Genomic DNA, 15,776 nt, shown 5'->3' on the forward strand with positions numbered 1-15,776 from the left:
TCAAAAAGTCGGTCCTTAGGACCAAACGGCCCTTTTTAGGGCCACCCCACATGTTACGAAAAGATGCATTTATGGCAATGATTGAGAAACAAAAAATACACCAGTTGCACTTTATTAACAAATACATGTTTTAATGACAATATACACTTGTTGATCATACCTACAAGCAAAATCATGAATACATTGTCTGTAATGAGTCCAATTTCTTCCCGCTAAGCCACACCCAATCTTATAAGGGAAGGCTAAAGTCTTGTACGATAATGTGCCCAATTCACGTAAACATTGTTGAAACCATAGTTCTCGCTGTTCGGGTGTATCTCGATAACGGGGAATACGTTGAGTTTCTTTTCCGTAATCCCACTGGGCTAAGAAACAAATCACATCAGGCTCTGTAGCATTTGATAAGATGCGTAACGTGCCAGGTATTCCTCGATCAACTTCTATGGCTAGATTTCTATGGCCTAAGGGTCTCCGAGTAGCATACAAGTTACCCCACGGATATTTGTCAACAATACTTTGACTTAATCCATGAGGTTTTACCGTTAAACAATTACATCGACTTTCATAGTGAGTAAATCTCCCTGCAAATAAGTCACACTCATGCTGTGAATGATGCGTGTCGAGACTGCAGCTTTCGTTTTTATAAGTCACATTCACGAGGTGTGTTTGTTGAGTGTCAATCATGGGGTTTCTTTGATAAGGGTTCACCACCCCATTCAAAGTGGCATTAAAATAGGATGAAATAGGTTTTTCTCTATCGATCTAACTATCATTGAGGTTTCTACTGCCTCACAGACGTGAGAAATGAAGTTTTAAAGAGGTCGGGAAAGTGCGTTTGCCCTCGACTCGACCTCTTTGACCTTTGATTATTTATATACCATGCGACGTAGCAAAATAAAAATAAGCTTAACGAATTCCGCGTCCCAGAATCTATCAGATTAAATCCACCATGCACAGAAATTGAATGTCTAGAAAAAGAAAATGAGAAAAAACTCTCTTCTCGAAAGCACAAATCCGCCATTTTGACGGCCACCATCTTGGCTTCGTCTCCGAAGCGAGGGATGTTTTCGAGGAGGTCCGCGCTTTTCTGATATATACCGGCGCGCTCGCCAGTTCGCTTCACTGGTGATCCAGCACTGTTGTAGAAGATTTTTGAAGAAAGAAGAATTGAAGATAGAAGATGAGCCGAGTACCGAGTCCACCCATCACGAACCACAACGTGATCCCAGAACACCTTAAGGAAGACTGGGATGCAGAACTTCGCCTGGTGGAGCGGCCCCCGGGGCGCATTGTGTTCCGGCCAGATGGGGAGTTTGAGTGGCACTTCTTCTATGAAGGAGTGCCAGATGCCCCCCAAGAAGCCATTGAAGAGGCGCCACCGAAACAAGAAGGCAAAGAAATAAGGGGTTTACCTCTTACACACCCCGGCCCTTTTCAGGGCCACCCACATCTTATGAAAAGAGGCTGTATATGACAATGCTTGAGAGAAACAAAAACTAACACCAGATGCAGTTTTATTTTTTATTAAGAAACTCGATAAAGTTAGTTTTGATAGTTAATAACTTGCCGTGTTCTTCATAGTCTCCCGTCATGTAACGTAGTCTTTCGGATGCGAGACTATTCTCACATACTTTCCAACATCGTAGGGGATGAACGAGAGACCTCATGTTAGGATATATTTTTTCGTGTTTCATTTGAATCAATCCTCTTAACGTTTGTTGATCTCGGGTCATGATCAAATACTGGTATTCACTCTGAACGATTTTAACAATATCCTCTGGTCCTGCATTGTCTAAGATAAAAGTCCATTTCCTAGTTTTAGGATATCCTTTATAAACTTCTTTCACTAGTTTGACTCTTCTATAAACTGGCACGTATTCCATCTTTTGGCAGACTGATTTTTTATTGTGGCAAACCCGTCTTATATAGGTACACACAACACAGATTTTTTTTTTTTTAATTTTTATTTTGTAAACAATTAAACATTTGAACAATTACATCAGTGACAAGTTAATACCATGACATTGACAACTTTGTCCTTTATGGGTTCTAGGTTTACGAAATGTCTCTTTAAACCATTGGGCTACATAACGATCTCGTTGTAACGCCGTGCCTTTCCAAGGAAGTAACCAATCTTGAACCGTTTTTCTTTTACGATGACGTTGATGTAGATAATACACACAATATTGTCCACAGACATCCGTGTTCAAAGTTTGATAACAATTTGTGTTATGAATCCAAGTGTCTCCGTGGCGTCGCATAAACTCTTTGATTTCTTGATGCATCGGGGGTAATCCGTAAGAATCAAAATATTCTATGATGGGACTGTTCAAATACAAACAGACCCAGTGGGCTCCAGGGCGATGATGAGGGTCTGTATTGATCACGATCGCTTTTTGGTGGGGTAAGATATCCGGTAATACATCTCTAGGATACACACCTCCAAACGCAGGGCCTAAATCTCGAGATAAGACGTCTCTCAATTGATACGTGTCCATCAGTAATCGATGCTGACTTCTCGTTGTTTGTTGATTTCTAGCAAATTGTCAAAGACGGCATACACCACGCAGTTTAAGGTCGTCGCTATGCTGTCGGCAAATTGTACTTCTACTCTCACTTCTACTCTGTATGAGATGAAATTTATCCGCCTGAGCTTCTTGATCTTTGATGAAATCCATACACCATAGGGTGTAACCGTTTTTATACTCTTCCAGAGTAATGTCGGGAGCCCAATCTTGTCCTAATTTTCCCAATCCTTTGTACAGACTTAAATACGATCTCAGATACTGATCGGCCGTGAAATTCGGTTCCAGGGGACGAGTTTCCATCATGTCTCCATTGATACTGACTTCTAATTTTTTGATTTTCTGATTTTGGAAATTAAACGGATTTTTAGCATCATCCCCGTTAAAGGCGGCGTTTTCCACAAACCCCAAGAGGATGAGTTTGGGCATCTGGTCTTGGAATAGGTGATTTTCGATTGGGTCCCGGTGGGGATCGTGAACGTTTTCACTTCCACTCTTCTCAATGGATATTTAGCTGTTTGAGTACTCAGCTGTTGATTGATCAGATTGATGATCGTTGGAGTCGGTTTGACTTTTCTCACCCACAAGATCATACTTTGAGTGACTACTTTCCCACTACTTCCGACATCGGTCATCATGTAGAATTGCGGTCTGGCACGATTGAATCGGAGACGTACGTCTACTCCGTTCGGCAGACATTTCTCTTGCTGAAACAAATCCAGATGTAAACGGTCCATCAAGACAATTTCCTTACTGTTATTTATTTTGTGGTGACGTTTTCTCAACCCCACATTCTGAGAATCGTCGGGATATATTGGGGTCGGTAGCATTGCATTGATGGTGACTTTATCACCAACTACGTTAAATTCCTTTGGAGGTTGAACCAGACCAGAATACTCTCGATCCTCCATTTGACCGGCGGTATCTTTTTCCCACAAGGTACAGGTTCTCATCTGAGTTTTCTGAGTTTTGGGGGCATAAGACAGTAATTTTTCCAAGTAGGCTTTGTACAGATAAGTATCCGTTCCGGGGGTAATGACTTTGCCATTGAGACTCACATCGATTTCACTGAATAAGGAATGTAAGATGTTATTGACCGGGGTGGAAGTAGAACCCGCTCCCGTGAGAGCCGGGAGTCCCGTCTGCTTTGGTGAATTTACAGACCATCTGGAGATACGATTGAGATAAATCTAGATATTCATCTCCTTGGCCTTTGATTTCAAATTCAATGGGAGCCGTATCCGAATTTAACGTACTGGAAATAGGATAATATTCCATCCATTTAGAGTCTTCTAAAGTGACGTTTGTCGGGGGAACTTTAAACAGTTCCAAACTGTCGGTCCCACACGCGCAGGATTCTCTGTGCATCATTTTTGAACGATGTGTTACTGATCGTTGTTAGTAATCAAATGGGTTCACCCCTCTCTCACATCCCCTTTTTATAGGTTCAGTCGAAAATGTCGAGAGATCGCTTCTTCTTACCCCGGACCGGTGCATGGGGCTTTCTTTTACGCGGTCCTCCTAAGAGACGTTGTTGAGAGGGGTTTTTGGACTGTCTCTTACGATGCCCTCGTGCACCGGCCTGTCTTTTACGGGGTCCCCCTCTTGCTAAGAGACGATGTTTGGCCATACCGGCTGTATTCTTAGCGGCTCGTATACCATGTGTCTTAAGAGCGTCTTTGAGAGATCTCTTATTTTCTAAAACATCTAACCCCGTCTTTGCGGCGGCCGTCAAAGCTTGTTTAGCACCCGTTTTGAGTAAATCGGTAAAAAAGCCTTTTCCTTTCTGTTTTCTTCTTTTCTTTCTCCTCATAGTGGTTGCTAACGCCTGCCTTCCGTGAGTTCTGAGCGCTTGTTTGAGAGATCGTTTATTTTCTAAGACATCTAAACCCGTCCGGTACCCGGCTTTCATGGATTGTCGTGCTCCTCGTTTCACCATCCCTGCTAAAACACTATCCCCTTGACGGGATCTTAATTTTTGTTGAATTCTCGGCATGGCCATACGACCCGTATTTTTGATGGCTTGTACTCCGTGTGTCTTGATGGCATCTTTGAGAGACCGTTTATTTTCTAAGACATCTAACCCCGTTTTAGCGACTGCTGATAAAGCACTATTAGCTCCCGATTTGAGCAAATCGGTGGATAAACCTTTTCCCCATTGCGTGGGGTTAACCTTTTTGAGGAAATCGATGTAACTTTTTCCCCCTTGTGGTGGCGGTATTACATTGGGCACCGTGAGAAATCCTCCGATGAGTTTACCGGCCGTGTTAACAATCCCATGAGCGAAATTTTTGGACCAATCTCCAAAATATCCATCGCCTGTTTGTGGTGCGGGGCTCCCTCCCAGTAACCCCCCAACGACCTGACCGATCACGGGAGCCGCTAGTTTACCGACTGTTTCTAAGAGACTACCCCACCCATGACCCCGCTGGTGTAATAAACCTCGTTGATACTGCATCTTTGTCGAGACTGACCCCTTTCAGAGCCTTACCCGCTTTTTATACTTTTTGCGACCCCTCTTTTTTCTTTTCATGCCTTTGCCTCCTTGAACGGCGCCGGCTATGGCCGTAACCAGCATGGGAAGGAGAATGGAAAATAGTCCGTGTCCTTTCTGTCGTCTGACTCCGCGATGATACTTCATCGTCACACGACTTTTCTCTTCAATACACTTTTCGGAAATGAAGTTTCACGATCGTTCTTCCATTTAAAAAGGGCATGGGGGTCTCGAGAGAGGTCATGATGTGAATATCGATGGTATCGAAATGTTTTTTACTCAGTTTCAAATATTCTGCTCGGATAGGTTCCCATTTGGCTTGTTGTCTATCATCTTGATGAAAGGTACAAGGAACCACTCTTAATAATTTCAATTCGTTGGACCCCACCACCTGCGGATCCACCACATCGCAATACACGTACATGGATTTCAGATTTTCGTACAAATCCATGGTATGGTTAGCTAAGTAAGTCACGTTCAACCACGTAGTCATAGGTTCATTGGGAATGATGAGTTTCTCACTCCCTATTCCGAGTTTGTAAGCTAAGCCAGTGGGAAAACGGATGGCTAAGGCTGTTTTTTTTTAAGTAAACTACCATGAAACTGATACATGACTCGATCATATTTCTCGAAGTACACTAATTTCATAGAATTCTCTTCTCGCGGATCGCCGAGTGTTTTCCATATCTTTTTGAATGTTCTGTACAAGGCTTCATTGATTTCATCGATTAAAGCCGTGGAATGAATGTAAGCCCCGGGTCTAAAGTGAATTCGGTAAATAGTCATCATAGCATTGAGTGGAATGACATCCGCCCAATGCGTATGGGTCCAATCAACCACTACAGCACAACGATTTAAAGGGATCGAGTTTTTTTTTTGGTCAGTGTAAATCGCCCCCATTTAAACGTATCTGGATTTTTAACATGATTGGCGTAAGCTGAAGGGATAAGGATGTCAAAATAAGCCTCTTCCTCTGTAATGTTATTCAAGGCATTGGTATACATCATTTCGGTTAGCCCTACTTCCCATTCTCCGTCCGTTAAATCCAGGGTTTGTGGTAATAAGGTTTTAAATTGAGCAGTCGTATTATTTGAAAAAGCTTCCATAGACCCGTCACTGAGGAGAGTCATGTAAAACCCTTCACGGTGAGCCATGATGATTCAAATGATGACCATGTCTCCGTTCCTTCTCTATTTATACTCATAACACAATGAACATTTTCATATTTTATTGAACATACAACATAATGTTAATACACAATTTACATGTCATTCTTCTTGATCGCGTCCACCGCTGCAAGTCAACGAATGTAGAAAGGAGTCTTCCATCTCTAGTGTTCCTCTCTCGACTAAACGGCGGCGCATCATCAGATAGTGTCGGGTTCCCCAGCAATCAGCCACATAATACCCCTCCTGTAATCTGTCTTTGAAATATCGGAGACAGTCCTTGGAATTGTCAAACCAAGGACTCTCAATCAATGTCCATTCCGATTCGTGTTGTCGTCCGAAACATCCCCAATGGGCTTTCACTTTCCAACGAAAATCTTGATACTTGGTCTTCATGATAAACGCTGACCATCCATGAGGTATCAGTATACGTTTGTACAAGTACACAGGTTGATCTAACACTTTGTGTTGTTTACAATGTCTCAAACACATCTTCTTATCCGCAAACCATGCCGTTTTCTTTCCCTCTTGTTTCCATGCGTACTGTGTGTTAGCCATGGTGAACTGGTGGCTCTGAAGAAGATCGTTCCTGTTTTATACTCGGGCTCGCTAACGTCATTTGTGGACTAGGCATGACGTATCCTACGAGAGAACTTAATGTGACCATCCAAAAATCACGATTGGAATCGCCTAAGGCTAACATCACGACCGACGTAATAATGATTGTTAAACACAGGAATAATTGTGCAAAATACACAATTTCTGCTCGAGGGACTTTTTCACCCAAGAATTTCCATTGGACGGTCATGGCAGAATGAGATCCGCTCGCGGAATCCATGAGTCAAAACTAGGGGGATATCCTTTCCAACGCACTTTGACTTCTGAAATGACTTTTTTCCCCACGCGGCGCTTTTTATACCCTAAGATCTCCTCCACTTCGTAGACATCGTCTTTTTTAATTACTGCTTGTAATTCTTTATCGTAAAACGTTCCTACTAATTCTTCTCCATGGTCGTCTTTAATTCGATATACGTTGCGTCCTGGAACTTTTCTGGAGATGGTAAACAATTCTGTCGTCCAATTCGGTAAATAGCCTTTTTCAAATGTACGTTTCGCTTTACTGATCCGTACACAATCTCCCGCTTGTAATGAAGAGGTCGATGATTCTGTTTTCCGTACAAGGTTTTCCATACTTTCAAGACGTTCTTGGCATTGACTTGAGCAGGAGCTCTCTGAATACTGCGATGATACGTGTGATTGTAACCGTGTACCAGATCGGGTAAGACATCCACATACCGTCGTGTTTTATGACGTGTAAAATATCGCCACATACGTGCTTTCAGGGTGCGTTGAAAACGCTCCACGATACTGGCTTTGGTTTAGGCATTACGCGTCGTAAAGAAATGAATGGATTTGAAGGCTTGCAGAAATTCTTTATTTGTGAATTCTCTCCCTTGATCCGATTGAATGCGAACGGGGCGACGTCCGTCTCGAAATATCCATTTGAGGCCTCGTATCATTTCTTTCCTCGTTTTTTGTTTTAAAGGTACCACCCACGCATATTTCGACAACGCGTCAATCGCACACAATAAAAACGTATACCCATCATTGTATTTTTTCAAGCTCGAGACGTCGGCTAAATCTAACTGCCATTGTTCGTCTATATCCGTCACTCGCGTCTGTTGTCTTTTAAATTTCCGACGTATGGGCTTATGTAGGGTATACGTATCCTGTTCTTTGAACCATTCTCGAATTTGAGCAAGAGTAATCTTATGACCTAATTTACGCACTTGACGGTATAAAGCCTGTACTCCTCCATACCCTGTCTTAGGGTCGTAATAAAGTCTCTGTAAGATCTGATTCGTAGATTATTTCATGGTAGGGTTAACCATTTTCCAATTTCACGTGATGTCTTTTTACTAGCGTCCCTGATATTTTTAGGGGTCATCATTCGTCTGGGAGTTTCATAGAAAGGTTGGTCAAAACCCGAGATTTCTTGAAATCCGCTCTCATCTTCATCTATAGGTTTAGGAGTACTGATTTTTCCGGGCTTGTCCATCGCTTTTATAACATCACGATTGGTCACATATCCTTTAGGGGCATTCGTTTCTTTTAAAGCTTGGGCAAATTGCTGTAACCCTGCAGGGGTTTCACGATGTTTCAAAGGTTTTTGTCTCTGGGACTCGCTGATTAAATCCACGATATTGGAATCGGGGACCTTATGTCCTCTATAACTGATTTCTCCTTCTTTACTCCAAGTTAAGACTTTGGATTTCTTGAGATGATCGCGTAATAAACCCGCTTTCTTTTGACCCGGTTTACTGACTTTTTTGATAATCTGATCTTCTAATGCATTGGTATCTGCGGCTGTGGCAAACCCAGGAGTTGGTATTCCCACAGGCGGTGTCGGTGGTAAAGGTTTAGACGGAGTCTGTTGTCGTGCTTGTTGTAAATATTGTCGATATCGATGAAGTTGATGGCCATACAAAGCTACTTTTTCCCCCTCGGTTAAATCATCTCGATGTTCGATGTCATCTAATTCACTGCGTAACCCCACGGTCGATTGAAATTCGGGAGGTTTGGGTAATTTTCCCTTCAACTCATTCAGCATGGCTTCGGGTACTAATACCATTTTACGACTCATCTTCTATTGGGATATTTGCAAATTTTGTTAATTCCACAAACGAATGAAGCCAAGCCCCCTTTCTGATTGAGTAACGCTCGTCGTTTTTTCACGGGTTGCGGCTGCACCATGCGTCTTAAGATGTGCTTCTTAGGACCAAGTTGTCGCTTCTGAGCGGAAGTGAGAGGAATCACCCCTTTTAATATATTGTACACGATCTCACAAATCTTTAGAATGCAGTCATAGGAACAATATTTGATGGCCTCTCTCTTTAATTTGGAGGAATAATGAGCCGCTAAGGTTTGCAAGAGGGGTAAATGAGGTCTTAATCGGGATTCACACTTCTTCGTATCAGCCATAGTGTAATAATGAAGGTCTGTGCACATTCCTCCTGCTTTTTATAGTGTTACGCGTTCGGGTGCTGGGGATTGAAACGCCCGTGATGAACGGTCTCCTCGTGACGATCGCGACTACTTTTCAAATTGTATTGCAGAGGACAATATCGACATTTGTATTTCAGCTTAGGGGTCGATGTGCTTAAGGGAGTAAAATGTGCCATACCCCCAAAGGCTTGACCAAAACTGGGTAAGGCTGTATCGGTGGTTCTGGAAGTTCCTATGGGTCCTCGCATGGCTCGTTCCATTTTCTTTTCAGCTAATCCTTGTTTCAGTTCTGCTAAAGTCTTCGTTTTCCTGGGCGGGGTATTTTGAGGTGTCATATATTTCGAAAAAGGGATTTTCACGATGAGTTTAGGGTTCTTCTTCTTCTTAGGAAATTTAGCCATGCGCAAGAGATAAGGAGCCAGGACACTGGTTTTAGGATCGAGGGTCTTCCGGTGAATGATGAGTTTCGGAACTCTCTTAGAAACTTTAGGAATGTTCTTTTTTCTTTTCTTAGCTAAGGCTAAGAGGGAAGGGGGTAACACACGTGTTTTCTTTTGCTTCACGACTCTCGCCACACTACGGGGACGTCTTTTACGTTTTTGCCCCGTTTCCCATTTAAACAAATGATGGTCCCTCCTAAGAATCCGGCTCCACCCCGTTTCAAAATGGCTTTTTTACGATCTTCCTCATTCGCATTCTTATTGGCAATGACATTCAAGTCATGACGATGTGCTTGAATGAAACGCCCCGTGAGTTTATTCACGGGTAAGACTCCTCGTAATAAATTTTTAGCGCCCATGGCAAACCAGTTGAGTAAGGCTTTACGTCCTAATTCAATGAGATGGGCTCGTTGAACGGGATCCCGTTCCCGCTGTAAACGTCGTAACGTTTTCACTAATTTACTTTTGGCTGTAGGTCTACCCATGATGAAAGTTGTTTGTGAAATGAAATGAATAGTCATTCATAATGATATTTATACTCTAGGTGGCATGTGCACCGCTAAGGTAGAAAAGAGTTGACTTCTTAATCTTAAATCCTCGGGTGTCTGAGGACTTAAATCGACCAGTAAATACCCGTGAGGAATACTGATGGCTTCATCATACGCGGGTAATAAATGAGGCATTTGTAATTGGCGACTTAATACCCCAATCTGAGATTTATCTCTAGGATTTTTAAACAACACGAGATAGTGGGCATTCAGACTGATAGCACGATGTTGCACGGCCCGATCAAATAGATTTTGCGTGATATATATAACACTGGTATTACGGTGATGCGCTTTGCGCGTAAACCAATCTACAATAGATTCTATGGCTTTACCCCCCATCATATCAAAAATGAGTAAATGCCGAGTACTGAGATCGGCGACTAATTTCTCATCGTCTTGAGGAATGTTGTGAACGAATGTTACAGATTTTTGTAATGATTCGTAAGTCGGTTGCCATTCTCGATAACACCATACTATTTTTTCTGGGGGTGGTGATATCCACTGTGTATTTTGTACCAGTTGCTTCACAAATTCCGTTTTACCCGATTTAGAGGGACCCGCCACCACCATAGTAAATTCATGTTTCAATTGAAACGGAGCCAGTGTCTCGTAGGCATACATCTTGATAAATGACACAAGTTCAAGGAATCATACATATTTATTAACAAGTAAAAATAAGAACCGTTTCTACAAAAGAATCTCTACAAATAGGACATGTTCTAAGTCCTGCAGCACACATAGCACAAGTACATAAATGACCACAAGGTAAAAAAGCAATTCTCAAGTCTCGTTCTAAACAAATGTGACATTTCTGGGTACACAACGGATTCCCTGACGCGTCTAAGGGCAAATCTCCCCAATCGCGATCACTGTCTTTAGCGCGGGTATAGGTATTGAAGGCTTGTCGTACCCATTTGACACTTTTATTGCACAACACGTAAGCACAATGAGGGTTCCAATAGGCATGTTCTATCCAAGGATCGTCCCCGGGTTCCCAATGTTTGAGAGACAATGTGCAATGAAAACAACGCACACTATCATCCATTCCTTTGTAAAAGAATCCGGCTTCTGCAATGTTAGGTAATAAGTTCAACAGAATATCGGGGGCATGTTGAAAAGATGCTAGACGAGTCGATAATTCACCATAGGAAGGCACTGAAGGATTCTGTAGTGATCCACATTTACTCATTTTGCAGACTGATGTTTTTCTCTCGACGCGTTTCCTTTTTATACCTAATACCCATAAGGAAGGGTGATATAATGATGAACCCGCTGGCGTTTATCATACACCATGCGATATTTTTTCACTAAGGGGATGGTGCGAACATCGTGCTGGCGCGTTCTCTGAATGAAGTGAGGATAACGCACATTGACTTCTTCTTCTTCTCCTTTTAACATTTTTTCCAAGGTAGTGAGCGAGACGATCCTAGAAGCCCGATAATTCAGAGTCAAACCTTTGACTTTGCACACAGATTTGCCTCCTTCGGTCTCGTATGCATAATTTTTAGGCCCTCCCGACATGTATTTGATGATACAATCTCCACTCAATTCATCGGTCCAGCCGCCTAAACTGTTGACAATGGTAGGGCTAAATTGGGTCTCGTCATGTTGATAGATAATACTATCCGTATCAAAGTAGAGGACGCGTTCCCCCAAAGGTTCTAACGTCTCGTACAAATGTAAACGAGCATGCGCTGTGGTAAAACAAGCCAGCACTACGTTTCCAAAAGGACAGTCTTCTAGGAATTCTTCTTTCTCTTGATAATTGATTAGCATCATGTCAGTTTCCGGATGATCTCGATTTTCTAGGAGCTCGATTCCTTTGATTTCTAAAGTGGCGTCTTCTATTTTTTGTTGTAATTCTTCTTCTTCGGTCAGATACTGGGTTTTCGGTAATTGTAATCTTTGAGCAAATTTTCCCCACAGACAATTTAAAAAGAGTTTGGCAATGGTTCTTCGGACAGGGTTTTTCTCGATGTCTAAAAGATTCATAAAGATACTTTCTCGTCGTCGGATCTCATCGATGTAGCTTTGTTTCTGTTCGCTTGTTTGACAATGATCGGGGAATCCGGAAGCTTCTTGTTTAATTTTTAAAAAAGTATCGATGTAAGATCGAAATAAGTCCTGACTGGAGTTTTCAAAATGCCAGACTTCATAGATGCGGTCGAGACGATATCCTAAATCTAAGGCTTTGTGAAGTTCTGTAGTCACCCAGGTGCCAGTCAGACTGCGCTGTGAATCGGTATGCTGACATCGCTCGTCAGGGTCTAAGTTGCGATGTTCGGCACAGGTTCGACATAAGGGAAAGAGTAATTTTCCTCCCGTCTTATAGGGTAAGACGGGGTGACACAGCCCTCGTGGTGGTAAGACACGACAATGAATGAGACCAAAGTACTCTCTCACATTCTTGAAATCGCTGGTGATGACTTGAGGATGTCCGGTGGGAAACGGTTTGTATTTCAGAACGTAAGGATACAAGGAACACACATCGACGTATCGCATGTCTCCCTCGTTGCAATACAGACGGTGGCATTGGTACGACCTCCGTATAAGGCTTCCCGAGGATTTAAGGGGTCCTGAATATCGAGGTCTCGCAGGAATTCTTGTAACTCGGAGTTGTTTTGAACTTGCTGGTCAAACTCGTGTTCCCATAGGCTCACGACTGTATACCCTTGTTCCTCTAAAGCTGTGGCTCGTTTCAAGGTCTGCACGTGTAGATCTTGATACGTATGTTGGACTCGATGAGGATGCATTTCCGTCAACAGATTCGGATAACAGATAGGACACCCGTGCCAGTAACAGCCGTAGAATTCATAGACGATGCGCGATTCCTCATCGTACCCGTCCACCGTATAGGGCCCTAAAGTGACTTCACCCCCGTTTTTAGCATGACGTATGGAATGGTGTTGATTCTCTAACCAGGCTAACCAACGACAAGCCTTGGCCGAGTAGCGGCGCGATGGTTGATATCCCATATTAGGAATAATGGCAATGGTGTCCGGGGGCATGAATCCTCGTCGATAGGCTAAATTAGCCGTGCTCGCAAAAGTAATCGATTCCTGAAATGGGTCGACCCGTACGAGACCATAGAGGGTAGACTTAAATTGCGCACAACACCGGCGCAAAATATCCACGTCCGAGATACAGTAAGCTAGAAATTCCTTCTGGAAATCAAACTCTTTTCCCTGATGCTGATTGTACCAGGTATAGAAGGCCTCGCGATTGGCTATCGACATGTCGTCAGGATTGTAGTAGTGCGCATCTGCATAAGGCCCCACGTAATTCTGGTTCTGTTCCGTGTTGAAAAAGTGGGGGAAATAGCCTTTTTTCAGTTCTGTTAATCCAAACGCAGAGGGCATCTTGGCCAGGGCAAAGGGTAAGAAATTGTAAGAATCGATGAATCTCAAGCCGAATACTCCCATGGATAAGATTTTACTCCCGTTGAGGATAACTGCGGGTTTGATACAGGCTGTGTGAACCAGATAGTTCAAGATGAACTGCCCATCGTATCCCTTGAAATTGTGCGCAATGATGGTAGCCTCGTCGTGTTTGAAAGTCACATTACCCGTCTCGGCCTGCAATAACCAGTCCATAAACTGTTTTAAGGTGTCTGGGCCTTGAAATACGAAGCGGCGTTGCGCTCCAAAGCCTTGACAGTGGTGACAGGGGATGTCGATATCTAAACTGTCGCAATGTTGACACACGCGTTCTGCTACACATAAATTAGGAATGTGAATTCCGTTTTCCTGTGTACATTCGAAGTCGTAATAAATGTACATTTTCAAATCCTTGTTTGCGTTTGGGTTTAGGTTTCCTTTGAACAAAGCAGCGATGTGGCATGGTGACGAGTTTCTTGCAGATGTGGCATCGAGATTGACCTCCATAGGCGTGCTGTTTTAATAACTGCTTGGACATCCATTTCTGACACTGGTCACAACGCCCCATTAAACTGCAGACGGTTGTCGTAGTATTGCTACTGTAGGGTTTCAAGTGGGTCTCGTAACACGTAGCATTTCTGAAAAACCCCTTACAATGAGGGCAGTTCGTATGGGTACCGTCCGGGGAACAGGGAGAATCGGCTAAACAAAACGAACATCGGTGAGGACAGACGGTACGATGGTCTTCGATGTGGCTATATCCTATATCACAATAATCGCAATAATATTTATTTTCCGTCACTCCCACCATAGATGTAATGGCATCGTAATGTTCGTTATCCAGCAGAATGTTCAAACAATCACCATGGCTCTGTCCTTTGTAGATGGGTTCTAACCTTAAACGCTGTGTGTTCGTTTTAAATTGAAATATTTTCAATCGATAATGAGGGGTAAGTACCTGCTGTAATTTCTCCCACTCCTGAGGGCCACAGGGTTCGTCGATTGATCATCCGGCTTGTTCCATGAGAGCTAAGGCCTGTCGTTTCTGGTCAAGTGTTTTGGTATCCCCTTTTCTCATGCGCAACCATTTCTTTTCCCATTCGGGGTCCGGAATCTCAGGGTTTTGACTGTGTAACCGTGCCACGACAATAGCTCGGGGTAGACATAGCGAATCCTCGGGGTTTTGAATTTGAACGATATCTCTCTTGGAGATCTTAAATTTCTCCTTATCCACATGCAGATGTTTTTTCTTGTTTCCCCCGCTACCTTGAGGATATTTCACATGAAAAAAATCCAACTGTGTGGCTCCGTCTATCATCAGGAACTCTTTTTTAGATTGCTGTACGGCTTCTATCTTATTCAAAATTTTATCCTCGTTGAGATTCTTGGACTGTGTGAATTCTACCCAAATCTCGGAATCCAAAGACGGGTGTCAAATGTTGAGCCTTACATAATCATTGGGGTTACACTGCATTTCCCGTTTCACATTTTTGAGCATATCTTTGAATAATCGCCGAATAAAGGAAGAATCTGGAAGCTCTTTGAAAGTAACGTTGTACACATTTTGTTTCACTTTAAATTTCCTGGAATGACGGCCTCTGTCGAGCTTGATTTGATAATATTCCGACACTAACTGTCGTTTTTCTCTGTCTATCCCCCCTCCCCGCTGTAAAAATCTCACTCGTCGCCAGTTTTCTCTGCGGAGTTCTAATTCACGCTCTCGCTGTATGTGAAGTTGTTCCTCTAAAAATCTCAATCGCTGTTCAATATAATTGTGGGGGAGTCCATTTCTGTTATTCCGTAAGTCGTAGTGTATTCGCTCAGACATGGTGATGAAAGTGACAACGCGAATTGTGTATTGCGTTTATATACTTATTGTGACGTCATAGAAAAGCAGGTTTTTCCACAACGTCATATAGAATGTTCCAGGCCTAGCTCAGCCACAGCGTCATATAGAATGTTCCACAACGTCAATAACCTGGACTCTAAATTAATTAGATTGTTTATTTAATAAATGTGTAAACTTCACATCATGCGTTTTTTTATTCATACCACTATGAATTTTAAAGGATTAACACACCGATAAAACACAGACCTCGTCGTCATAGCGACTTTACCCCTACTGTTACGTCATAGCGCTATCGACCCATTGTTGCGTCATAGCACGCGCTCCTATCTCATAGCGCTCTAGTTCATACCCACCCGGCCGTCCTAGCACGC

At 42.9% G+C, this 15,776-nt stretch overlaps 1 protein-coding gene across 1 annotated transcript; it reads right to left on the reverse strand.

Moving 5' to 3' along the window:
- Nucleotides 1-12,638: 12,638 nt before the first annotated feature.
- LOC130047202 (uncharacterized) lies at nt 12,639-14,063 on the reverse strand. The gene has a single exon (XM_056141810.1). It carries the CDS (start codon nt 14,061-14,063, stop codon nt 12,639-12,641), a length of 1,425 nt encoding a protein of 474 aa, XP_055997785.1.
- Nucleotides 14,064-15,776: the final 1,713 nt, after the last annotated feature.

This window comes from Ostrea edulis, chromosome 6, assembly GCF_947568905.1.
Source record: "Ostrea edulis chromosome 6, xbOstEdul1.1, whole genome shotgun sequence".
Lineage (NCBI taxonomy): Eukaryota > Metazoa > Mollusca > Bivalvia > Ostreida > Ostreidae > Ostrea > Ostrea edulis.

Coding starts and splice junctions, on each gene's coding strand:
- LOC130047202 (XM_056141810.1), bottom strand. CDS start 14,063: ATGGAGGTCAATCTCGATGCCACATCTGCAAGAAACTCGTCACCATGC.